This window comes from Aspergillus puulaauensis, chromosome 7 (assembly GCF_016861865.1).
Source record: "Aspergillus puulaauensis MK2 DNA, chromosome 7, nearly complete sequence".
Lineage (NCBI taxonomy): Eukaryota > Fungi > Ascomycota > Eurotiomycetes > Eurotiales > Aspergillaceae > Aspergillus > Aspergillus puulaauensis.
This window is the reverse complement of record NC_054863.1, coordinates 1,265,197-1,289,292: the sequence shown is the minus strand read 5'-3', so window position 1 is coordinate 1,289,292 and position 24,096 is coordinate 1,265,197. Positions and strand designations below refer to the sequence as shown.

Genomic DNA, 24,096 nt, shown 5'->3' with positions numbered 1-24,096 from the left:
TAGCATCATCCTGCCTGATCACACGCGCCCACGAATAACATCGAACGCTAACCAAACCCAGCCGAGTCCGGCCCGATTCTCAAGTTGCACGCCGCATGTTGCACAGCCTAGCCCAGAGAAGTAAATGGACGGGCAACCCGGCGCGGGCTTGCAGTTGCAATGAAGGAAGCAGAAAGAGTGCATAAAACTATACCATATGTCGTACACCATATGCCGTATACGTGCGTACGGAGTTGGAGTACGGCCGTATGCAGCACATGCACACGAACACAATCCCAGGCTCCAGCCTCGAAAGTCGGAAGAAAGGAAAAGAAAAGAAAGTCCACGCTTTTCAGCCCCGCGAGCCTAATCTCCAACCAGCAGACTGTGGGAACTTGATTTCAGTCTTGTATTGGACGCACGTCGGAAATTGACACGGATCCCTCCGCTCGTGCTTCGACTTTGAGGTTTGGCTTCACTCAGCCTTAAAAAGGTCCAAGCACCTAGGCGTTTTTAGTCTTGGTGGTCTGGGCTGGACTGGGCGGGTGGTTATACTCGACTTAGGGCCAATATGCGCCTGCTAAGGCTCTACTGCACTGACTGCCTGGGGTGGAGAGCAATTCATGAGCGGGTATTCCGTCCTTGTGGAGTTCTATGTACGTCCGGCGTAGATGGGGCACTTATCACTAATGGTAGCAACATGCATGCACGAGATGGGTGATCTGGAGGGGCGATACTCGGCGCCCTGACTTCGAACCCACTCAGCCTCCTCCTGTACCCGAGGACGATTCCTCTTTAAGATTAACTTCAACGCAGCCCGGCGCTACAATAATGCACAGCCTTCGGCCTGGGGGATCCAACATGGCGGTGACACGACACTGGGTACACCAGGATAAGGCATTCCATGCCTCATTTGCTTCACTCCACTTGACTTGCATCCATTGATCAGGCGTGTAATTACATGGTGTGCAAGTGGCACTGCATTTATTTCTACATGTATACTTGGTTTAGTATAGTAACAAACGCGGCGGGAGGCTGAGAATGCGGGTCGACGTAATCACCCCTTCATCCCATGCGTGGCTTGTACAACTGCGCACACTTACTATGAGATTACCTTATTTAAGACTGCTAATTGGGACCGGGGGATACAAGTCAAGCATCGGGGGTCTTTAGGCGTCCAGCGTGCCAGGGTTGTGACTGATTTTGCTATTATTAACTCCAGAGAGGGGTTTGGGTTTGTAGCTTGATTATTGGGTCTGAAATAGAAGCGAGGGCGAGGCACTCTGGATCGAAAATGGGGATCCCCGCGGCTGTCCTGTTGGATACTTTTGTGGGTGTTTGAGAATGGGGACTCGAGAGCCTACCGGGCTAGACTTGGGGGGCTGAGCATTCGGGAATCATGCCTTCCAATAAACTGGTTTTTTTGGGGGGGCAGTATCAGTAAAAAAGTACCTAGGCTGGTCCGAGGAAATACTTAAAACGGACAAAGCGAGTGCCTCCTGGGCTCGTAGTGCTGCGGTGTTTGATGGAAATGAATTGTAAAGTGGATGTATCTAAAGCTTGTGCTCGACGCAAAAAAATGTCTACAAAATTGAGCCAACAGATTTAGATATTATGCGAGACGATATATCGGCCATCACCTCTGTTTATAGGACATAACTGGAATATGTTAGCAGAATGTTATATGGGAACAGTGTTAGTGACATACCTCCACCGGTGCTCTTTATCACCGTACTGGATCTCCTCGATCCAGTTCTTCATCTGAAGAGCAATCTCCCCCGCCTCCTCATCCTCCTTCAATCCACAGTTCACCAGCTTGCCACGATAGCTGATATTCCGCACGGGGCTGACAATTGCTGCTGTGCCGGCTCCAAAAACTTCTAGCAGCCTTCCTTCTTTATCAGCCTCGGCGAGCTCTGCCATCCTGATTTTGCGCTCGGAAATATCCCAGCCTTGCGGGGCGAGTCTCTCTCTGGCGAGACCTAGCACGGAATCTCGGGTAACACCCTCGAGAATTGTCCCATCAAGGGGTGCAGTCACCAATTCTTTCTTGCCAGTCTCCTTGTTCTTCAGCGCAATGAAAAGGTTCATCGTGCCGACCTCTGTTACATACTCTTCCTCTCCGAAGAGCCACAGGTTCTGTTGGAACCCACGCGAAGCGGCCTCCAGCTGAGGAACAATACAGGGAGCATAGTTTGCACCCAACTTCTTATCTCCCACACCTCCAGGCCAAGCGCGCACGGCATAATCAGTGGCCTCCAATGAGATAGCCTTGAATCCGGTTGGGTAGTAAGGGCCTACGGGGCTCGCAATGACGAAAAGAAGGGCAGAGCCTGGCGGGCCAACACCAAGAGTGCTCTGGGTGCCAATCATCGTGGGTCGCAGGTACAATGAGTAACCTCGCGCACTATAACAGCGTTAGCAGCCGAAATAACTAAACAGAAAGGTTTTAAATACTCAGGAATAAATCTGCTGTCGAGTTTGACGAGCTCTCCAATCATTTTGGTGAGGGCTTCGCCGTCAAAAGAAGGTAAAGCAATTCGTGCAGATGACTTGTTCAGGCGCTGCATGTTCTTGTCGGGTCGGAACAATCGAATCTGACCTTTGCTATCTTTGTACGCCTTCATACCCTCAAAACATTCGAACGCGTAGTGGAGCACACAAGCCGAGGGATCCAGCTGGAGTTTTTGATAGGGGACGATCTGGGGAGTAAGCCAGCCATCTTTCGCGGTCCATTCGACAGAAAACATGTGGTCTAGAAGAACAATGCCATTAGCGACGTACATCCTTTGCGCTATGAGCTCCAAGAACAACCATACCAGTAAATGTCTTGCCAAAGACAAGATCCTTTGAGGGCAGCAACTCCTTCGGCGTGCTTGTTTTTGTGATGGTGAGCTTTGACGGGTCTAGGCGAGCGCCTTCCGAAGCAGCTGGAGTAGCACTGAAGCTTCGTTGCCATAGCTGGTTTGCGAGAGGGCTCTGGAAACGCGGAGTAACAAGGCTAGGCAGCGCCCGCTGGCGAGCTAATTGATGGAGCGATTTCATGGCTTCTATGGATTCCGGGTAGCTTTGTCAGTCAAGTCCCAAGGCCAAAGGAAGAATGTTTTCAATGATAGTCAAGGGGGAAGAAAACCCGGCGGGTAGTCGCGGTTAAAAGCAAATGCATAGACTCTCCACACGGAGCGTAATGACAACTCCGGGCGACTCATCAGGCAAGCTCGCAAGCATAGCTCGGTGTTTGATACCAAGGGGTATACGGACCTTAGACCAATGAAAGTGCCCTCAAATCCGGTGATGGATGTGCGTCCTTTGAGTCAGAGTCGTGGGGAGCGATCAAGAACTGCCAATGCCAAAAGCGCTCTCCGCACATCCACAATTGACATTCGGCCTGATCTCCGAAATCGGCCACGAGCGGATAACCGGCAGATCGGAGCAGGCGGTGACCTCAGGAGCTTGACGGACAATAATGAATGGTGACCAGCAACTCTTTTCACGTGACCGCCTCTACCGCACTGAGACGGAGATTAGCTTGGGCTGAAGTACGTAGTCCCGAATGGTCGAACGACAACGCGCTGGAAGGACCTCGTCGCAAAGTGTGAATGTTTGGTGAAAACGGATGGCCTCATAAGACCTTATCCTGTGTCACAGTCCTCACCCGTCCTTCTATGTGGTGATACTCCCAATGTTTTGTTGATCCCCGCTATCTCCCGACCCGTGTTAGGCTGCGGCCACCCCGAGACATGCAAAGTTGATTGCCGCACGTTGGGTCGAATACTATGCGATAGGCCGTCTTGAATTGCTGGAAACCGAAGAATCGCATCGCTTCAACCAAGATGTTCTCGTCCGCGCTCAAGTCATTCAGCTCCAACATCACTACGAACTATCAAGTTTCCCCGCATCCTACAGTCGTTTCCGGTCCCTGGAAGATTCATGATGGAAAGAAGAAATCCACCAATACCGCGGCATCCATCTTTATCTTTGATAAGAAGGCTCTCGAGCCTCGATCCAGTGGATTGGGTGGTCGTTCCGGTTCTTCAATCAAAAAGCTGCAGGAAGAGATTGTCGAACGCTTGAAACGCGAAGCCGGCAACCTCGCTCGTCTGCGACACCCATCGATTCTGCAGGTGCTCGAGCCTGTTGAAGAAACACGCAATGGTGGTCTCATGTTCGCAACTGAAAGAATCACCGCCTCGCTTGCCGGGCTTCTACAGGAAAAGGATACACAAGAAAGCAGTGGAAGGATAGGCTCAAGGACTTCGCGGTACATGGTGGAAGAGCCGAACGGCTCCCGGAGGCGGAGGGATCTCGACATCGATGAACTGGAAATTCAGAAGGGACTTCTGCAGGTTGCTAAGGGTCTTGAGTTTCTTCACGAGTCTGCTGGCTTGGTGCATGGCAATCTGAACCCGGAGGCTATCTTCATCAACGCCAAATCTGACTGGAAAATCTCGGGACTCGGCTTTGCTGGTCCTTCAGACTCGTCCGAATCCAAATCATCTCTCCCCCCTCTAGCTCTATCGGAGGTTCTTTATCAAGATCCACGCCTTCCACCATCTGTTCAACTGAACTTGGACTACACCTCACCTGATTTTACTCTGGATTCGACCGTTAACCCTTCTGCTGATCTATTCTCTCTTGGGCTTATAATAATCGCGCTTTATAACTCGCCACATACTTCTCCCCTGAAGTCTCATGGTAGTTTGGACTCGTTCAAGCGACTACTCACTTCGCCGTCCTCCACTCCATCGCAAAGCAACAACTTTCTCTGCTCAGGCTCGATACCGAACGACATTCTCGCGCATGTACTACCAAGACTAATAACTAGAAGGGCCGCCCAGCGTCTTACTGCGCGAGAGTTTCAGGAATCTCAATATTTCGATAATATCCTGGTATCAACCATCCGGTTTTTGGAATCACTGCCGGCCAAAAATCCAAATGAAAAGGCCCAGTTCATGCGTGGCTTGCAACGGGTCCTTCCAGAGTTTCCTGTTTCCGTCTTAGAGAGAAAACTTCTGGGCGCCTTGCTAGACGAACTCAAAGACCGCGAGCTCCTCTCTCTCGTTCTACAAAACGTCTTCGCAATTCTCCAGCGAATCCCCAATGCGCGTCGTACTCTTCCTGAAAAAGTGATTCCTCATCTCAAGGAAACCTTTCCAGTAGGGAAAGGTGCTGCCCAAGAACGAGATTCAAAGAAGGATGCAGGCCTCATGGTGGTTCTTGATAATATCAGTGTCATCGCTGGAAATTGCTCTGGAATGGAATTCAAGGATGGTAAGATTCCTGTTACAGTATGGGTGTATGACAGCGATTAATATTTCTAGATATCCTACCTCTTATTCGCCTGGGGCTTGACTCTCCCACACATACCTTAGTAGATGCCGCAATAAAATGTCTACCCGTCATTCTCCCCGTTCTTGATTTCAGCACCGTGAAAAACGAAGTTTTCCCTCCAATTGCGTCCACTTTCAGCCGCACGAACAGTCTTTCAATCAAGGTACGGTGTTTAGAAGCGTTTGCTGTGCTTTGCGGTGGCTCTATGGGTCAGGGGGATGACAGTGGAGATGACTTGAGCGGTATAGTCGAAAAGAGCAAGCCACAACCTACAAAGTCGTCTATTCTGGATAAATACACCATACAAGAAAAACTTGTGCCCTCTCTGAAAGCGATCAAAACGAAGGAACCAGCTGTTATGATGGCGGCTTTGAGTGTATTTCAGCAGGTCCGCACTGTTGCAGACGCTGATTTCCTTGCCTTGGAGGTTCTTCCGGTTCTATGGAGCTTTAGCCTTGGTCCACTTCTTGACTTGAACCAATTTGGCGAATTCATGGCCTTAATCAAGAGCATCTCTTCGAAAGTTGAGCGCGAACAGATGAAGAAACTTCAAGAGCTCTCTTCAGGGGATGCATCCGGTTTTCGCAACGGAACAGCATCCTCCACCAAGGCACCAAGTGGTTTTATACAGTCAGAGACCGGATCCACGAGGGATAATTTCGAGCGTCTGGTTCTTGGACGGGGCGCAACAGCATCAAATGATCAGGGAAGCGATATCTGGGGTGGCCTAGTCTCAAATACCCCACCTTTGCAAGCATCTGCTACTCCACAGCCCAGCTCTACTGCACTTTCTTGGTCTTCAACTACTGCGGGGTCTGCTGGCAGGCAATCCAGTCTAACCACACGTTCAATCACTCCTGATTTCAAGTTGAATTCATTCCCATCATTGGAGCCAACTGCAAAACAAAACTCTTCCTCGGCATCAGCGTTTCCGACTCTACAACCATCTGCCCCAAGTCCCTGGAGCATGCCGAACACATCCAACCATCAACCTCAGTATTCGGGATCTAGCCCGTCTCTCGCGTCACTAGCCAGTATGAACGCCTCCAACACCTCTTCAGCCAGCACGAAATTGCAGACAACGCCAAGCTACTCTGCATTCTCGATACCACCTCCACCCTCTACGCAGGCTCCCAGTGCATTTACAAACACGAGCCAGACTCCATTTGGCGGCCGCACTGGACAAAGCTCCCCACTCTTCAATGGCAGCGCCGTACAACCGCAACAGCCCGAAAACCAAAAACAAGGGCTTGACAAATATCAAAGCCTGATATGATGGCAAACTTATGGTGATGCGCTAATTGAGCTTCACCTTGTTTGCCATCTCTCCGCAGATTTTCTACTATATCGGCCGTACACTATCCGGTTCATTTAGTACGTATATGTAAATGATTACATTATTGCCCATCCATAGTCTGCTGTAATTTAGAGTCACGACTAATGGTCCGGAACGGCAGCGGCAGTACCAGGATATTATAATTTTTGGCCATACGAGCCACTACGGCGCACATAGTACTAGAATAGTACTTCGATATACACATCCTGTTCCTACGTACTTATAGTCTAACCATTATGAACATGAAGTACCCACTTACGCCAAGCAATTCCTAGCGCCGAAGCTCAGGTCGAGAATCTGACGTAGTCGGAGCTGATTCTTGGGCGCTGCTTCCAGTTACACGAGACTAGGTATTGATGTTTTCTTTACAAAGAGGGGTATGCAGGTGCTTGCCCTCCGTCCTCCACCGCCCCTCACTACTCCTCCGACCCCTACCCCGCCGATTCTCTTCCACTCTTACAACTCTTCAACGCCCTACCTCTACGATAAACACGATGGATGCCAGTGTCAGACAACATTACTTCGCAGACTCGCCCCCCAGCGTGGTTCGTCTGGAAGTTAAGTACCACTTCGATAACCTCAAAGACAAGAACCTACGGAAATACGCCCATTACATTAGCCGGTTCGTTTACCAACACTTGGCCCAGTCATACAATTCTAACATTAGGTGATTGTCGAACTGCAGAGCCGCGTTTGAAGGAACTCGCGTGACTCTCCGTCAAGTCTCTCCGGAATCTGAACCGATCTACGACTTAATTCTCGCGCTATATCGAGCCTGCGATGGGAATTGGCCCGAGCTGGCTCGGAATACCAATGTCAGCGATGAGAACCTCCGCTTCTTCCTAGAATATTCTGCCCAGTTCCTTGGAAACTGTGGTAACTACAAGGGCTTTGGCGATTCGAAGTTTATTCCTCGATTGCCCGTCCAGGCTTTAGAGACTCTGGCTTCAGCCACGCCCGAGACGAAAGCTGCGTTCCAAAAAGCCAACACAACGGGAGGAGGTATTTACGAGACAAAGGAGCAATCCCTTATGCATCTCGGCTATCCCGAAGCCGGACATATAACTTCGTACTACCCTGATTCACCGTCTATTACCAAGGATGAGATTACAGCTATTGGAGATTTCTTCGAGCAGAAGGACATGCCCTTGGAAAACACCAGGCTCCGAAAGACCTCCACGGGAGATTTTGAGTTGTTGCTCGCTTCTGGTGTTTCCTCTCCTCCGACCCGAGACAGGGATTTGGGGGATGCTAGTTCGTTTGATCTGGACGGCAAACTAAAGGGGAAGAAAGTGCACCTTGTGTTCGGCGACCACAAGGAAGAAATGGCGAAGATCGCCCATAGCGTCAAGCAGGCCGGGCTTCACGCGGCAAATAATACCCAAAAGGACATGCTGAATGCTTATGCACTCTCTTTCGGCGCCGGCTCTATTGAAGCAATTAAAAAGAGTCAGCGACTATGGGTGACGGATCAGAAGCCAGTTTTGGAAACAAACCTTGGCTTCGTCGAAACGTACAGAGACCCTCACGGGGTAAGGGGAGAGTGGGAAGGCTTTGTTGCTTTGGTGAGTTATAGGTCGCCTATTGACCAAACTATAGTGGAACTAATTCATATTACAGGTTAATCTAGAGCGGACCGCAGCTTTCGGGAAGCTTGTAGATAGCGCGGAAAGCATGATTCCTAAACTACCCTGGGGCGAGGATTTCGAAAAAGACAAGTTTCTCAGCCCTGATTTCACCTCGTTGGAAGTGTTGAGCTTTCAGTCGTCTGGCATCCCTGCTGGTATTAACCTTCCCAATTATGATGATATTCGCCAAAACCTAGGATTCAAAAACGTCTCCCTTGGGAATGTCCTTTCTGCTAAAGCGCCCGATGAGCCCATACCGTTCATCCAAGACGAAGACCAAGAGGTTTATCGTCGATTCCGTGATCCTGCATTTGAGGTGCAGGTTGGCATCCACGAACTTCTTGGACACGGAACTGGCAAGTTACTCCAGGAGACCGCTCCAGGGCAGTATAACTTCGATGTGTCCAACCCGCCGATTAATCCGGTGACCGGCAAACCCGTATCGACGTGGTACAAGCCGGGTCAAACATGGAGCTCTGTATTCGGGGCCATTGCTTCCTCTTATGAAGAGTGCCGTGCGGAGTGCGTTGCCATGGCTCTTGCTTGCGACTTCAGCATCCTTCAGATCTTCGGCTTCGGCGATGGAAAAGAAGATCTCTCAAATGAGGCCGGAGATGTTCTATTCGCTGCGTACTTACTGATGGCTCGTGCCGGTCTGGTCGCTCTGGAGTTCTGGGACCCCAAGACGAAGAAGTGGGGGCAAGCGCACATGCAGGCCCGATATAGTATCCTACGCACTTTCCTCGATGCTGGTGATGACTTCGTCAAACTCTCCTATATCAAGGAAGACCTGTCCGACCTCGAGATCAAATTGGACCGCTCCAAAATTCTTTCGCATGGACGTCCAGCTGTGGAAAAATACCTGCAGAAATTGCACGTCTACAAGAGTACGGCAGATGTCGAGGCAGGCAAAGCACTCTATGATGATATCACATCCGTTGATGACTGGTGGGGCACCAATGTCCGAGATATTGTTTTGAAGAACAAAATCCCCCGCAAGGTATTTGTACAAGCAAACACTATTTTAAATGGTGATGAGGTCATTTTGAAGGAGTATGAGCCAACGCTCGAGGGTATCATCCAGAGCTTCGTCGAGCGGAATGTCTAAAGAGGACTCCCGAGTGCTCACAGTAATATCTATACATACTCGAATATGTCTTAATGGCTTGAGCTTCTGCAGAATAGGGGATGAATAATTACACAATCAGTTCACCATAACTTTCCATCCGAATCTATTTTTCGGTCTTGGATGCTTCACAATCAAGTAGTGATAACGCTAGTCCTTATCAAGCCCAGATCACATGAGCGACACAACCACCCCTATACACATATCAAAACGTGGATCCATTGAATATGGGGATGTTTTTTAAACTCGGATCTAAACTGTAATATCTTACGTATCAAATGTTTGGCACTTTGTAGTAAAATGTGTTCAACTCGCCAATTTGTACCTAGGTATGTTGTGTGGCATCCACCCCCTCACACCGAACTAGCTTACTCCAGTTCTCAGGAGCGCTGCCAATGGTCTAAGCGCTTGCTAACGACCATCCTCTCCTCTTCTCTCATTACGCCCTTGCCTCACAACTGTTATCCTTTACTGTAGACGATATCGCATCGTCTTAATTTTCAACCCTCGTGTTATTTCGCAACATATCGATTCCCACCAATAATTTGCACCTCAGGTCTTCATGAACAGATAATCATAAAGAACTGGTGGGCTCCTGATCGACAAGGACAGCGAGAGTCTGGATCACCTCCGATCAACGGGACGACCTTTTAGTTAACGTCAACTCCCCTCCCCCAGCCAATTCACGTACACTACGGCATCAAAAAAACTCAGAACAAATTTCGACGCCTTGTCGTGGTCATCGGATTTTCGTGGCTCGCCTCCCACGGCGCGGCCGCTCAACCACCTCAACCTCACGGACCCTGTGGAGGAAGACGACGACTTCTATACCGCACCGCCGCCGCACTCCCCCTACTCAGAAGCTTCCTCCTCTAGCTTCGCTTCTTCGTATCCTCCCCCGTTCTCATCGCTCGTCTTCTCTTCGACAAGTGATTCCAATCGCCCAGAAGCTACAGGTTTCGATCCGGGTTGCGCTTCTCCCCCAGCCTTTGCTCCTTTACCTTCCGAAGACTGTCCTCTAGAACCAGAGCCTTCATCGGCGTTAGTCGCGGAAACAAAACCATCCTTTTCTCGGGACCCGAAAGGAGAGCAAAGCTCCGACGAAGGCGAACCTCCTCCCCCGTACACCGAAGGATCCAGCCCTATCGACTCCTTTACATACGTGATGGCAGCAGCAGGAGGCGCGTCGAGTATTATTACTCAGGTGCAACAGACAGGCGGTCCTCCAATAAATACACTCGGTGGTACGCGCATTCGCAGCTTATGGCTGTAAAGTCAAACGACCTTTTTGCTAATGGCTATAATATCTTAGATGTTGGCGGGGACGAACATATCACACTCGATCTCCGGTAAGGGAGAATTAATGTCGCGCATTCGAATTTCAGTTTCTAATATATTTACAGGGGAACCCGGTTTACGCTTTCGCGTGACGAACTACTGACTCTACCAGAGTTTGTCCTTCTATCACTATTCCCAAATGGTTTACTTCCGGATGGACATATGAATGGCTTCCATGAAAGCGATGTTTATCCTGTTGATGTAAGTTGGCTTCGTATTTCCTGGATTGTACCAGCAATTCTAATGAACGCATTGAAGTATGACCCAGCGTCTCTCCAGTACATGTTGGACTTCTTCCGTTCCGTTGCGCAGTCTATACCGTCTTCACCGTCTGCCTCTCCAGATCTTGATGTGGCCCCCGATTTTATGCAAGGCTCCACGCGAGACATGCTTCAAGATCGTGCCGGCATAATCGTCTTACGCGAAGATTTAGACTTTTATGCAATCCCTCCACGGCCAGACATTGACCACGCTGAGATGATGGATGTTAAACGATGCGCTGCGAAGGCGCTTCTACAACAAGATGGGATATTTTCGGGGCTGAGAAAAAGCGACGAGCCGGGTTCTACGGAGCAACATCTCATTGAGATGCTCACTGCAGGGTACGCTAATTCAAGACCGATGACTACGTACCATAAAAGCTAACGAGGTGGTAGTGGGTTTGACCGTGAAGACCATTGGGGTCACCGTGCCCCGGAGCCGAACAAAGCAGTAATTTGCAGCCTTGCGTTGGCTAAGCTCCGAACCGATATCAGAGGTGATCTAGCCAGCAATAATGTCGGAATGGCCCAAAAGCTTCTTTTGTTTTGGCGGAAACCAGCGCGACGATGTTGGTGGGAGGGCGTTGAGTTGGACAATGTCGACGGAGTTGAAGGCAAAATCAAAATTTGGATCCGCAGGGTCTGGACCCTCGAGATGGTAAGTTCCTATCGCCTACCGCCCTGTTATTGCTCTTCTAATGCACTTCTAGAGCGTAATTGGACTCCGATAGTCTTGAAGACTCGCCCTTAGCACTTGGCTTCCCTTTTCCCTGTTTTGTTATACCAGCCACCACCACCGCATTCTGTTCCATTCGTGTTCCGATGCATATCAAATACACTTCATGATCAGCACTTTGTACCTTGTCACTTGAGACCGCTTTTACGGAGTTTACGATATCCCCTAGGTTTTCGTGTCCATGCCTACAGACCTAAAATATTGGCGTCTGTGAATTGTTGGGTGCTCGTGCGACCCTGTTCATAGTGCTCACTCTCAGGCAGGCTTCTATGCATTGATTTATTTTCTGTTTGTTCTATTCGTTTCTTCCATCTTCATCCAATTCTGTTTTCCTATAGTTTGCCGTCTATGAATCACTAAATATCAGGTGCACGCAGACCTTTGTAGCGGCATTACTAGATTTTTTAATTTCAGCTATGCTGAATATATTTCTACTGAGTATTCCCGACTACTAGTTAACTAGTTCATTCTTGTTGTCAATACACTTGTTCATAATTGCAGTTGGGTTCGCTGTAGACGGTGGTCGTCACGTGATGCTGACTCTGGAATGGGCCTAGTGCGTCCTTTGGCAAAACGCGGAGCTTGAGCGCGATCACTCTCTTAGACTGAGAAGCTCAAGTCGCGCTGGAAGTATTCCTGACTTAAGCAACAGGGACAATTAGTACTTTGGAAAATAGCTCGGTCGAACCTCTTGTTGTTCGACGCATTATATTCGCGCGACCACCTGCATTGTCCTTCGAATCTTTCCGTTTTTCCCTTGTCCGACCATCCTTGATCGATCAAATTCGCAGACGCTATTTATCTACTCGCAGATCGAGGCCCAAACTTCCCCAAGGCCGGGATACTGAGCGACAGGGACATGTTACTGTCCATCTAGATGGCCAACATGTCCCCTCTTCGAGGTTATATCACATCCTACCCCCCACGAGTGCGTCAATATGCGAACGCGCTCTTCACGCCCGTCATTCCCCAGACCCAAGTTGGACCGACACCGCGTACCACGAAACGGGGAACCACGGCCATCAATTATGCGGAAGATGGCTACGACGATGAAGACTTTGATGATAGTGAAGGACCCCGGCGCCCTACGGGTCTAAGGAGTCTTCGACGAGAGGAACCCTCGTTTGACAAGGCGGCGCTGGCAGAAAAATTAGGGAAAGAGGCGCACGCCCCTGTAGAGGTTCAAGGTATATTTCGAGACTGGATGATCAAGAAGATGTTGCGGCCCGCGTGAGTTTTAGAACTGAACTTGACTTTCTCGATCTTTGCTGATTTGCGCCGTCCTTCGATTAGGTGTGCCGACCAATTGCAGATACAAGCGCAACTTCCTCTGACCCTTATACCCATTCGAATTGACCTCGAGGTCCCGGCGCATCAGCCTCATGAGCCCTTCCAGCTACCCCGGAATGTCCTTGACCCAGCGATCAACCCAACATTGCCTGCGTACAGGAAACCAGACGCATTGCCCGCTTTTCGAATCAAGGACACGTTTATGTGGAATCTTCACGAGGCGTTTGCGACTCCTGAAGAGTTCGCTTTCGGATTCGTTCACGATCTGGACCTTCCCAACCAACAGGCGATGACATTGGCGATCGCTACGCAAATCCGCCAGCAATTAGAGGAATATGCCGGCGTCGCACTACACCCATTGTTTCAAAGCACACAGCCAAAACCTGCTGCCTCACAAGCAGGCCTGTCGCGTGATGCATCCTCCACTCCTATCCCTACGCAGGTTGCCACCCCGGACAGCAAAGCCAATCTAGTGACAGCAACAAAGGAACCACTTGTGAACGACAGCATTTTGAACCCAGATGATGCTTATAGATGCATGATTAATCTGAATATAAACCTCCAGAACAAGCTGTATACGGACAAGTTTGAATGGTCACTTCTACATCCTCCTGGGATGGCCGAGGAGTTCGCAAGGATTACGTGCGCGGACCTTGGCCTAGGCGGGGAGTGGGTTGGAGCTATCGCACATGGGATCTATGAAGCAGTTTTAAAACTGAAAAAGGAAGTCTGCGAAAGTGGTGGACTCATTAGTGGTATAGGAAGCTACAGAAATGAGATCGATAACCAAGCTGCGAACGGTGCTGAGGCGGGCTGGCGATATGATCCTGAAGGTCTCGGAGATGAGTGGGAACCGAAGGTTGAAACGCTGTCAAAGGAAGAAATCGAAAAGCGCGAGGGAGATCGTGAGCGGCAGATTCGACGATTACGTCGCGAAACTGCCCGATTCTCTTCAACGACGGGTATTACACCAGAGGTCTCACGACAAGGAAGCGGCTTCTTTGATGTTGATAGTGAGACACCCCTGGGGCGTGGCGAGAGGAATAAGCGGAAGAGACGTTTCCGCAGTCTCAGTCCGTTAGGAAGGGGAGGCACCCCCGGTGGACGAGGGACGCCGGACACTGGGTCGGGCGCTGGTTATGGTGGAGGCGGTGGTACTCTATCTGACTGGTTTGTCTGCTCTATCTTTCTTGCCTACTGGCAACTAACAATTGTAGGGAACGACAACATTGGCGATGCAACAATTGCATGGTATGGGGTTCAGCAGTATGGGCTGTACGAGACGGGCCGGGCGGGCCAAGGGTAACTGCAAACTCACCATATTTAGTCTCTACGCTTGCTAACTTGAGTTTAGACACTTTGTCATAACTGTGGTCTCCTATACGAGCGAGACAAGGTTGTCCCCGAGTGGTCGAGGAATCTACACCGTCACGACTTGCCGATAACAGGACGGGTATAAGCATCCTCCTCTGCCACTTGGAGACATCATGCTCTGAACATGTTCTACGAATTTCAGTCAAAAGGATCAGTAAATGGGGTTCAGATATGATTTACCCTGCCTCCAACCCGGAGCCCGATCCCTGTCGCCTTCATTTTGGAACTTAGTCCTCGTACTATTAAGCTTGGCCATGATATCTAATGAATCCTTCGCAGTCAGCACTGGCGTACTTACTTTAATTGACACTGCTATTCGAGCTTATTTTTGTTTCTTTCGCTTCGGTTACTACCCTCTTACCCTTTTACGCCTTCTGTCTCTTTATATCGAGAATATGTATACTCTTCCATGTCAGGTGGGGTGGCGGGTTTTTTGTTTGCTTTTTTCTTTTCTCTCCATTGCTGTTCTCTACTGCCAGAAGGGGTGAAAAGCAGAATCAGGGATCTAGTTTACAGGTTAGACAAGGCGTTCGCTGCAGCTAAGTGAGGAATATCTTCATTACAAATAATCGGGCTCGGATGTCTTCTTGGGTCACATTCATAGACTCGTAATTCGTAAACGCCGTCCCGTTTCGACCATAAACAACAGGTATCTGGTTGATTTTCTAATGACGCTGGGTATCTCAATGTTTATCTCCTACATCTCTTCGTCTCCAGGCCACTAACTGGTTCCTGAAGGAATACGGTGGTTAGCGAGTCTCCAAATCAAGTATATAGATAGAGAAGTTTATCATACCGACTGAGCTCGTCTCTTCCTTGCGTCTTGACTGCGGCTATTCGCCTTCAACCCACCAGCACGGGGAGCAAATGCCCCAAAACAAACCACATTCTGACATCCCTTGACCTTCACTCCGGCGTCAATATTGATTTCTACCGCCCCAGGCGCAGCAGCAGCAGCTGGACTAGTGGGAACATGGCCCGCTTTTGATTCCGTATGCGTAGACGTCATAGCACCAGGTTGCTGAAGAGCAGCGATAATAGCTGCTATAGTGTTCGTGAGCTTGGGATTGGGGTTCCTAGTAGCATATGTGGCTGGGTTCCTTTCTGTCTCCGGCGTCCGTGTCTGAGGTTGCGCCTCGCCTGAGGCAATGGCAACGGAATTTCCGTCTCCAGTGATTTGAACAGAGGAGTTGAGATTTATCGTTACTGTTTTCGAATCATTTCCGGGGCTTGCCCTTGGCGCTGAGACCGGTGTTGCGGCTGGGGTTGGATAGTAGATGACCATGTCTTCGCGGTCGTAATAGTCGTCGTACTCATCGTGATCTTCATCGTATTCGAGATCGGACTCATGGGAGGCGATAGCGGGTGTATACCTTTTGGGTGGTTGGCTGGGATTTGTAACCCTGGGTGTCAGGGAAGGTTGGAGTTGAGTGCGCGCTGTGGGTTTTCGGATATATTGGTAGAGTGGGCGGTTGTGGTTGTCGTTTAGAGGAGGGTGCATTGTTGTGTCCCTTAGTAGACGAAGTATGTATGGTGGTTATATATATGGGGGGATGGATTAGGGCTAGTGGTCATTCCACATATACCCTGGTACTCGATGTAGTATACCGCTAGATAAATTTTGGAGGCCTACAAAAAGGCCAAAGGAACCGTGGAAATCACCACTATAGATAAAGACGGAGATATGTAGGTAGCTAAATATATAGGTGTGCAACATCCATGATTTTTGCCATAAGCCCAAAAGGTGGTGTGATTAGCACAACAATCGTAACAGGAAAAAAGCAAAATATATAAATGCAGCAGAAATAAAATGAGCACAGTCCATCTCAATTGACGACGAAATGAGCTCAATAGGCGAGTGGCTGGCAACAATCGGACCAAGGACTTGAACTGCTTATTGAGAAGCTCCGATTGTTCTTGCTCTTCAATAGGAATCACGTGCATTGTCAACCATCAATAGCATGCAGCACAATTCGAAATTGCCTGTGTCATGGTAATATTCTTTTCTTTATTCATAAGCTGATATAATAAGGTGGCCAAAAATGAAACCCCTTGTCCCACCTAGATATGCAATTGCAATTGTCTAATGTACTAAGTAAACACCGCTCGCGCCGACTCGCAGACATAGAACTATTGGGTATAAGCATAAAGACAAAATCCATCTAAGCCCACCGGTCTCCATGATTCCAGCTTGCATAGAGTGAGTCATAATCCGCATTTCCAAGTTGAGAACTGCCGGTGGGTGCGGTATTGGGTAGATCCGGAACCGTATCGCTTGCTGCGTGAGCTGCCGGGCGTTCTGAATCGACATCTATTTATTGCACAATGTCAGGTCTTGGAACATGTGCTTTTACCCGGCGCACTGAGTGGTCATCATCGTCATGCCTTCGAACTTACTATTTTCGTTGGATGCGACATGAACATAGTCAGATTGCCCGGTGGGCTTCCAAGATCGCTTTTCTTCAAGCTCCTGTTGCCGCTTGCCTTCCGGGTAATACTCGCCACCGGGATGTAGAGACTGCGCGGTCTGGATGTTGATTAGCAGAGACAAAGGCCAGCTCGAAAGATTCAATTATACCAGCGCACGGGTCACGCCAGCCGAAATCTACGACAATCACGGACCGGTACTGACTTCGCGAAATTCATCCCCTTCAACCTGAACCTCACGGTCCCGAATGCGCCGCATCAATGCTAAGAAGTTGCTTTCTCGGAACTTCTGATTCGTCTCATGACTAACACTATCCAATAGATGTCCCGCGGTCCGCGCAAGCTCGTCTGCATCATTCGCTGCCATCTGAGGATCGTCCCTGTCGACTTGTGGGATGGTGTCTGACCCAATTCGTATTGTCTCCTGGTCTGTTGGCTGCAATGATACCTCTTCGGGAGAACTCTTGCTATCCAAGTTGACCTTACTAGTGTCTGTCTCGAGTGCTGAAGCTTCAAACTGAGATGTCATATCCGCTTTGGCCTGCTCAAATGCAGCTTCAAAAGCAGATTCATCAAATGCGTCGACTGCCGAGGTTTTGCTGGCTACAGCTTCTTGGGCAGGAACATAATTACCTATTCTCGAACTATTCATGGCATAGCTGGGCGTGGAGGATGGCTGAAATCTTTGGCTAAACGGTTGGTTCTGCTGCAGTACAGGTGTTTGCTGCTGATGCTGCCTCACGAACTCACCATGCCAAGTCTGCTGTGGAGCTGTTGACATGGGGGCTGCAGATGGTCCGGGCTGATGATGTATAGGTTGCGACGATGCTGAGATGTGAAGATTCTGGAAATCCGCCGCCCAGTTCGGAGCTTCCGCGGGGTGAGACATGGGCATTTGTGGTGCTGGAGCAATAAAATGTCCTCCATGTTGAACATCGGGTAATGGAGCTCCTACAGAATTGCTTGACTCGAAAGCAGCAAACTCAGGGTCCAGTATCCCCTCACTGGGGTTCTGAGAGCGGAAACCCTGAGACAGGTGTTAGATTTAGGGGAGATTGTCCGCGTGAAATGAGTAACCTACATGCGAAGGAGATTGGCGCGATATCAGCCTATCCTGCTGCAGTGTCCGGTCAACAGAGGCATGCTTCTGGAAATTCTGCAGAGCGTTCGATGGTCCACAAAGAGCGTCACTCATGATTGCCGACGGATAAGGTAGATGCCGTATTTCCCGAATACAATACAACAACTTTCTGCTCAACCAAAGATAAAAATAAAAATGGGTTCAAAGAAATCCAGTTAGAGACATATGCATAGATCGTAGAATACACAAAGTAAGAGAAAGGAGATCGAAGCAGGATAAAGTAGAGGTCGGCGTCTGATATGCAGAGGCGAAGAAGGGAATCGTGGGGCAACTGGTACTCTGTACAGGAACAGAGCCGAGGCCCGATTATCACGTGCCGATACTGAGTCAGCGTTCGATAAGATAAGATCACCCACAGCCAAATGGCGGCGAAACGGACCAGCTGGTGTTTTGCTGTTGTTTAGACCATTGTTCAGCGTCCTGCTGCTACCACCGTCGCGATCACCCTATATTACCATAATAATACATTCCTACCTACCTTTATAGAGCTGCAAATATACCAGAATGGTATGTTCCGGCCCCCAATTGCCCTTGTTGCTCTCGTTTCTCGAAAACACGGCTGCGGACTCTTAGACTGACCTACCTCCCTCTTCGGCGTCTAGGCTGCTGCCCAAGTGATATCGAATTCTGGTCACGATGACATGATCGTAAGTTCCGTATTTAAATTTGTTTATCCCATGATGCCTCGAGTCTGACTTTTACCCCGCCTTCCAGCACGATGCCGGCCTTGATTATTATGGCCGCCGATTGGCGACATGCTCATCCGACAAGACAATAAAGATATTCGAGATCGAAGGTGAGGCGCATAAACTTATTGAGACCTTGAAAGGGTGAGTACTTGTCTGCTGCCTATATGTGCCAAACATGCCTAATTGCTAATATGAACTTGCACAGCCATGAGGGTCCAGTATGGTGTGTCGAATGGGTACGTATAAGGAGAGAAGCGTCGGGCTGGAACCTCAGCACAGGCATATAACGGACGTTATCCAGACTAACTCGCCCGCTCCCGCATCATAGGCACACCCCAAATTCGGCACAATTCTCGCATCTTCGTCCTACGATGGAAAAGTCCTCATCTGGCGCGAGCAGCACCAAAGCTCCACTGCCCCTATCGGCAGCGGTGCTTGGACGAAAGTCTTCGACTTCTCTCTTCACACCGCTTCCGTGAACATGATTTCCTGGGCTCCTCATGAAACCGGATGTTTGCTCGCCTGCGCTTCGTCCGATGGTCATGTCTCTGTGCTTGAGTTCCGCGATAACAGCTGGACGCACCAGATTTTCCATGCCCACGGCATGGGTGTCAACTCTATTAGCTGGGCACCTGCCGCCGCCCCTGGTAGTCTTGTTAGCTCAAACCCTGGACCTGGGCAACAGCGGCGATTTGTAACGGGTGGCAGTGATAATCTACTCAAGATTTGGGATTACAAGTACGTACTACCTACCCACTCTGCGTGCCTTTTTTTTTGAGTTTTGGTGACGAAGTTACTAATATCTTACTCCTTGCTCTAGCCCCGACACAAAGACTTACAGTCCCACCCAGACACTGGAAGGGCATTCTGATTGGGTTCGTGACGTTGCTTGGTCCCCTAGCATCCTCTCTAAGTCATATATCGCGTCTGCATCACAGGACAAGACTGTTCGAGTCTGGACTGCGGATACGTCAAACTCTTCTCAGTGGACGAGCCAGGTGCTTGAATTCGATAATGTTGTCTGGCGGGTGAGCTGGAGCCCTAGTGGAAACATTCTTGCTGTGAGTGGCGGAGATAACAAGGTTAGCTTGTGGAAGGAGAACCTGCGGGGACAATGGGAGAAGGTAAAAGACATCGAGGAATGATCTTCTTTGGTAACGGGGTTGTTGTCTTAATTTACTATATTCGATTTTCCTATTTCCTCCACGACAAAACTTGGCCTTTTATAAGGTCAACGGATAATTCCAATGTCTTCCATAAGCGTGTCAAGTTTTCCTAGGCGGCTAACGATGGCCTCACTTCCCATATGTGCACACAGTCGAGGTAGCTACGTATATGGCGATTGTGTCATTTGATGCGGAGTCCACCTGCTCTTCTGGACTCTATATTTTGACGAGACCGAAAGTGAGTGGGAGCCTCAACTGAGTCTTTCCACAGCGCAAGAAATTCACTCTAAGCTTTTGCTTTTTTCTCTTTCGCTTTCTCACTTTTTCTGAATCCCAACCTCGTCATCACGGGCAGCCTGAAGCCTGGACTGAAATTGTCTTTATTTACAATGCGAAACTCGACGAACACAAGCAAACAGGGCATCACTGCCACAGGCCGCCAACTGAATATGTTCTTACAGCTTCCTACTGAGGTGTGTGAGCCCCAACGTACACGTCTTTATACTACTGATACATCCCATCTTAGTTGATACAAAACATCGCGTACCTGCTCCCAACCAACGCAGATAGGATCAATTTTGCGCAATGCTCATCTGATCTGGCAGCCAAAATCCTACCCGCTGAATCGCATATCTGGAGAAGACTGTTTCGAGATACTTATGATGAAATAATGAGGCTCAGTGTTGTGGATTATAAAATCGAATACCAAATTCGGACCATCGTGCTCGCTCGACCTGTCGACTTCAAGTATGGTCAAAAGGAGAAGCAAACATATTGGCTAGAACTTCTAAGAGATATGATTCGAGAGGGACTTGGCCAGGACGAATCGAGTGAGGTCCCAAAAACCTTCAGCTGTCTTCGTGAGGCCCTTTTCAACACCGAGTTCCTAAATAGGCCTGTGAGCGGCTACATGATGAGAAAGCCTGATCCTCCTTCGGATCTGTTTTGTGCCGTCCAATTGGTAATAACATTCTCCAAAAAAAAATAAATACCATGTATATGTGAGAATGGCAATAACTGACTATTGGTGCTTTATTGTGCAGGCTCTTACTTACTTAGCATTGGATCCGTCCATGCACGTCCGCTGCCTGCGAACCGATTATGATATTGGAGCTGTCTATGCTTTACCAGAGACAGAAAAAGAACTTATCGACGTGGATTTTGAATTGTCAATGGATGTTGCTTTAGACATCCGGAACTTCTGGCTTCGCCATCTTCTCAATCCAGATGAGGGCACGTTCCATATCTCATATATGAACTTGCCCAAATATCACAGGCCGGCTCGCCCAAGTCCAATGGGTCTTATTTTAGGTGACGAAAAGCGAAAGCTTCCTCTTTCTTGGCTAGGATATGAATGTCAGTCTTTATTCCGTATAACCTTCTGTCCGGTCATTGTGGGAGATATAGAGAGATGTTAACAAGCCCCAGCATGCATTTGCCCGCACCCACCCGAAGTATCGGAGCTTGAAGTTCGGCAAACCTGCGCTGATTTAAACGGCCACATAGTTGAGGTTGAACACATAGTAAGTGCCTTACTTCTGGATTACCCACAGAGACTCACCATGTCCAGACCCTTCAACTCGAAGAACATCCTGACCCCGGGAATTGGCCCGATCTTTTTGAGAAGTATGTCAGCGAGTTCCGGGGCCGGCATGACGATAAATGCACATTTTTCCGCGGCATCCAGACATATCACGGCTCTGGAGGCGATCGGTCAGCTCCAGTACGCGGCTTTATTGAGAATACATATGGCGATAGGATACGTGGATGCTGGTCACGCATTACTTTCGTCACATATGAATCCAGTCACTGGCAGGGGGAACACGGGGCCTTGGGATCCTACTTCAGTGAGCCATGGCCTCCGATGGATTTGCATGATGACTTCACTTCGATATATGCGTATTCGGGCGTAGTCATCCCGGGAAGTTCTCTCATGGTTGGGCATTGGTGGGATCCGTGGGCAGATGAAGATACTGGAGATAAAGGACCATTCATTTTCTGGTGCATATGATCTTATTTTGCGACTTTGGCTCAAGTCTAATATTGGAAGCCACTGTGGTTCCCGAACAACGGGGTTGAATACTGAGCGGATCCAATGACGACCTGTTCTTTCTTTCTTTCTTTTTGCTCCAGGGAAGTTGTTTCTGGTTCTGGTATATGAAAGAGGATCTTCAGTATACGGTATCTTTTCATATCGGGGTCATATAGCGTGGTCTTTTCAAACTCCTCAGCCAGACCTTTCTACCAGTATTAGCTACTTAATAGTGATAAAAGGAGAAAATGGCTCTACTTAAACTACCCAAGACCTAGGACAAAATTTGTCTGCCGGGGGTGATATCAAGACGGCCGATTACGAGCCCTTGCTAGGCTCTCTCTCACTCCCCAGCCACCTGCAAGAAGGGTCTTCACGTCCTCTAAATTGAGCCCACTCATTTCAGGATAGATAGCTCGTACGCCGAACCAGCCGACTATGCCAACGAGCCCGTAGAGCGCGAAGACCAGACTAGGAGACAACAACTCCAACATAGGTAGGAAAGTAAGCCCGACTATGAAATTAGAGCCCCAGTTCGTTGCAGTGGCAAGAGCCGACCCGAGAGAGCGCACGTTTAGAGGGAAGAGCTCTGATTGCTGCCAAGGCACGTTGCCCAGTCCAAAGGCATAGGCTGCTGTGTAGATTGTGAGACATAGGAGGATGACGAGTGGGAGGATAGAACTATCCATGGTGGCTTCGGATGCTTGCGATTCTGGTGACATGTCCGGTAACGTCACAGAGGAGAACGTCAGGGCACAAACGAAAAGCGAAGCAACCATGACGGGTATCGAATAGAGGAGGATCCGGCGACGCCCAATTTGGTCAATGTAAACAAATGCAAGCAACGTAAATAGGAAGTTCGTCATGGCCACGGACAATGAGGTAAGTGTTGGCGAGGAGAAGGAGAGAAGTGAGAAGATGGTAGCCGAGAAATACATGAGCGAATTGAAACCACAAAGCTGTTGCAATGCTTGTAGCATCACGGCTATTGTCAACGCCCTTCGATTACCTGGAATATTGAGTAGGTCATGCGCTCGCTGTTTAATGGCATCAACCCATTGTATGCCACTTTCGGATGTCTTATTTTGGCTCAATTCTTCCTCTTCCTCAGCGACCTCTTGCTGAATATCTCGCAGGATTTGTTTCGCAATATGATCGCTGTCAGGGTTGTGTTGATAAACTTTTGACAGAATATTCAAAGCCTTGTTTTCAAAGCCTGCCTGAACCAGCCATCGAGGTGTCTCAGGTAAAGCGACAAGTATCATAAGCTGGAGCACTGCCGGAATAATTCCAAGACCCACCATCCAGCGCCACCCTCCCCCGACATAGGAGAATAACCAGCCGATAATATATGCTACCACTTGACCACCGGTGATAAACAGGCTCAGTATAGTAACAAGTCTTCCTCGCGCATTCGATGGCGCTAATTCCGATATATACCTGTGGTCGAGATTAGCATCTTATTTTCCTTCCGCTTGGGCGTGTTGCATACAGAGGAGTGACCAGACTAGCACTGCCAACTGCAAGACCAACTATACTGCGTCCAATAATCATTCCCCACACTTCATTCGTGATGGCCTGGACAAATGATCCAACCGTAAACAGAACGTCAGCGACAAGTATAACCTTCCTCCGGCCCAGCTTATCAGCCAAAATTCCCGCCAGCGGGCTTGCAATAAGAGCAAAGAGACTTGTGGAAGAGGTGATGAGGCTTTTATCCAAGGTTGTGAGAGGGCGATTTGATAGGCTAGAGCCGATAGATACAAGGGTCGACGAGATAACGCCGGTACTGTAGAAATCTAACTGTTAGCACTATTGCGGGCTGTAGATTCTGGTGGTCTTGAAGATGTGGCCTCAGAGATGTACGTACTCATAACCAAAAAGAAGCCCACTAATACCGGCGGAAAACGTTAGATACCAAATGAATCGGCCGCTTGACTGTCCTACTGTCAGCTGCGGTGACTGGTCTGCGTCGTGATGCTCTCTGCCCGAAGACTCCGGGGCGAGGAGCGGAGCATGGGAGGCAGACGGGTCGCTTTCGTCTCTGCTACTCATAATTGAAGCTTGTTAGTCTTTCTGACGGCATCTGCCACGAATGCTCGAGCGGTATAGCCTTTAAATAGTATACCTCGGCCGGGTCCCTGGGCCTGAATTGAGATGAATTATGAGGTAAAGGTCCGTCGGAGTTTCGGTGCTCACGGGACCCACACAGCCGCTTCCAGAAAGATCAGATGCCGACGGGA

General features: G+C 49.2%; 10 protein-coding genes across 10 annotated transcripts; 6 read left to right on the top strand and 4 right to left on the bottom strand.

Moving 5' to 3' along the window:
- Positions 1–1,625: 1,625 nt before the first annotated feature.
- Positions 1,626–3,024, bottom strand: BAT1 (branched-chain amino acid aminotransferase, cytosolic; the record flags this gene model as incomplete). Its single annotated transcript, XM_041695370.1, has 4 exons — positions 1,626–1,638; positions 1,688–2,386; positions 2,437–2,734; positions 2,799–3,024. The coding sequence occupies 4 exons, from the start codon at positions 3,022–3,024 to the stop codon at positions 1,626–1,628; spliced, it is 1,236 nt and encodes a 411-aa protein (XP_041561107.1).
- A 788-nt stretch (positions 3,025–3,812) lies between these two features.
- APUU_70490A (putative protein kinase Scy1) lies at positions 3,813–6,586 on the top strand (the record flags this gene model as incomplete). The annotated part of the gene is made up of 2 exons (XM_041695369.1): positions 3,813–5,250; positions 5,301–6,586. The coding sequence occupies 2 exons, from the start codon at positions 3,813–3,815 to the stop codon at positions 6,584–6,586; spliced, it is 2,724 nt and encodes a 907-aa protein (XP_041561106.1).
- Positions 6,587–7,002: 416 nt separating this feature from the next.
- APUU_70489A (dipeptidyl-peptidase III) lies at positions 7,003–9,382 on the top strand (the record flags this gene model as incomplete). The annotated part of the gene is made up of 3 exons (XM_041695367.1): positions 7,003–7,268; positions 7,332–8,211; positions 8,267–9,382. 3 exons carry the CDS (start codon positions 7,003–7,005, stop codon positions 9,380–9,382), a joined length of 2,262 nt encoding a protein of 753 aa, XP_041561105.1.
- A 1,183-nt stretch (positions 9,383–10,565) lies between these two features.
- On the top strand, positions 10,566–11,729 carry APUU_70488A (putative general stress response protein Whi2; the record flags this gene model as incomplete). The annotated part of the gene is made up of 6 exons (XM_041695366.1): positions 10,566–10,644; positions 10,713–10,749; positions 10,804–10,939; positions 10,997–11,340; positions 11,395–11,656; positions 11,709–11,729. 6 exons carry the CDS (start codon positions 10,566–10,568, stop codon positions 11,727–11,729), a joined length of 879 nt encoding a protein of 292 aa, XP_041561104.1.
- An 882-nt stretch (positions 11,730–12,611) lies between these two features.
- On the top strand, positions 12,612–14,483 carry SFH1 (putative RSC complex subunit Sfh1; the record flags this gene model as incomplete). Its single annotated transcript, XM_041695365.1, has 4 exons — positions 12,612–12,964; positions 13,028–14,194; positions 14,242–14,326; positions 14,379–14,483. The coding sequence occupies 4 exons, from the start codon at positions 12,612–12,614 to the stop codon at positions 14,481–14,483; spliced, it is 1,710 nt and encodes a 569-aa protein (XP_041561103.1).
- A 705-nt stretch (positions 14,484–15,188) lies between these two features.
- APUU_70486S (uncharacterized protein) lies at positions 15,189–15,899 on the bottom strand (the record flags this gene model as incomplete). The annotated part of the gene is made up of 1 exon (XM_041695364.1): positions 15,189–15,899. The coding sequence occupies one exon, from the start codon at positions 15,897–15,899 to the stop codon at positions 15,189–15,191; it is 711 nt and encodes a 236-aa protein (XP_041561102.1).
- Positions 15,900–17,012: 1,113 nt separating this feature from the next.
- Positions 17,013–18,020, bottom strand: pex20 (the record flags this gene model as incomplete). Its single annotated transcript, XM_041695363.1, has 2 exons — positions 17,013–17,852; positions 17,907–18,020. The coding sequence occupies 2 exons, from the start codon at positions 18,018–18,020 to the stop codon at positions 17,013–17,015; spliced, it is 954 nt and encodes a 317-aa protein (XP_041561101.1).
- A 450-nt stretch (positions 18,021–18,470) lies between these two features.
- On the top strand, positions 18,471–19,800 carry sec13 (GTPase-activating protein SEC13; the record flags this gene model as incomplete). The annotated part of the gene is made up of 6 exons (XM_041695362.1): positions 18,471–18,473; positions 18,569–18,613; positions 18,681–18,796; positions 18,861–18,891; positions 18,984–19,393; positions 19,476–19,800. 6 exons carry the CDS (start codon positions 18,471–18,473, stop codon positions 19,798–19,800), a joined length of 930 nt encoding a protein of 309 aa, XP_041561100.1.
- A 410-nt stretch (positions 19,801–20,210) lies between these two features.
- APUU_70483A (uncharacterized protein) lies at positions 20,211–21,832 on the top strand (the record flags this gene model as incomplete). The annotated part of the gene is made up of 5 exons (XM_041695361.1): positions 20,211–20,294; positions 20,348–20,782; positions 20,865–21,177; positions 21,250–21,344; positions 21,392–21,832. The coding sequence occupies 5 exons, from the start codon at positions 20,211–20,213 to the stop codon at positions 21,830–21,832; spliced, it is 1,368 nt and encodes a 455-aa protein (XP_041561099.1).
- A 326-nt stretch (positions 21,833–22,158) lies between these two features.
- On the bottom strand, positions 22,159–23,908 carry APUU_70482S (putative MFS myo-inositol transporter; the record flags this gene model as incomplete). Its single annotated transcript, XM_041695360.1, has 3 exons — positions 22,159–23,293; positions 23,346–23,642; positions 23,724–23,908. 3 exons carry the CDS (start codon positions 23,906–23,908, stop codon positions 22,159–22,161), a joined length of 1,617 nt encoding a protein of 538 aa, XP_041561098.1.
- Between the last annotated feature and the right edge of the window lie 188 nt (positions 23,909–24,096).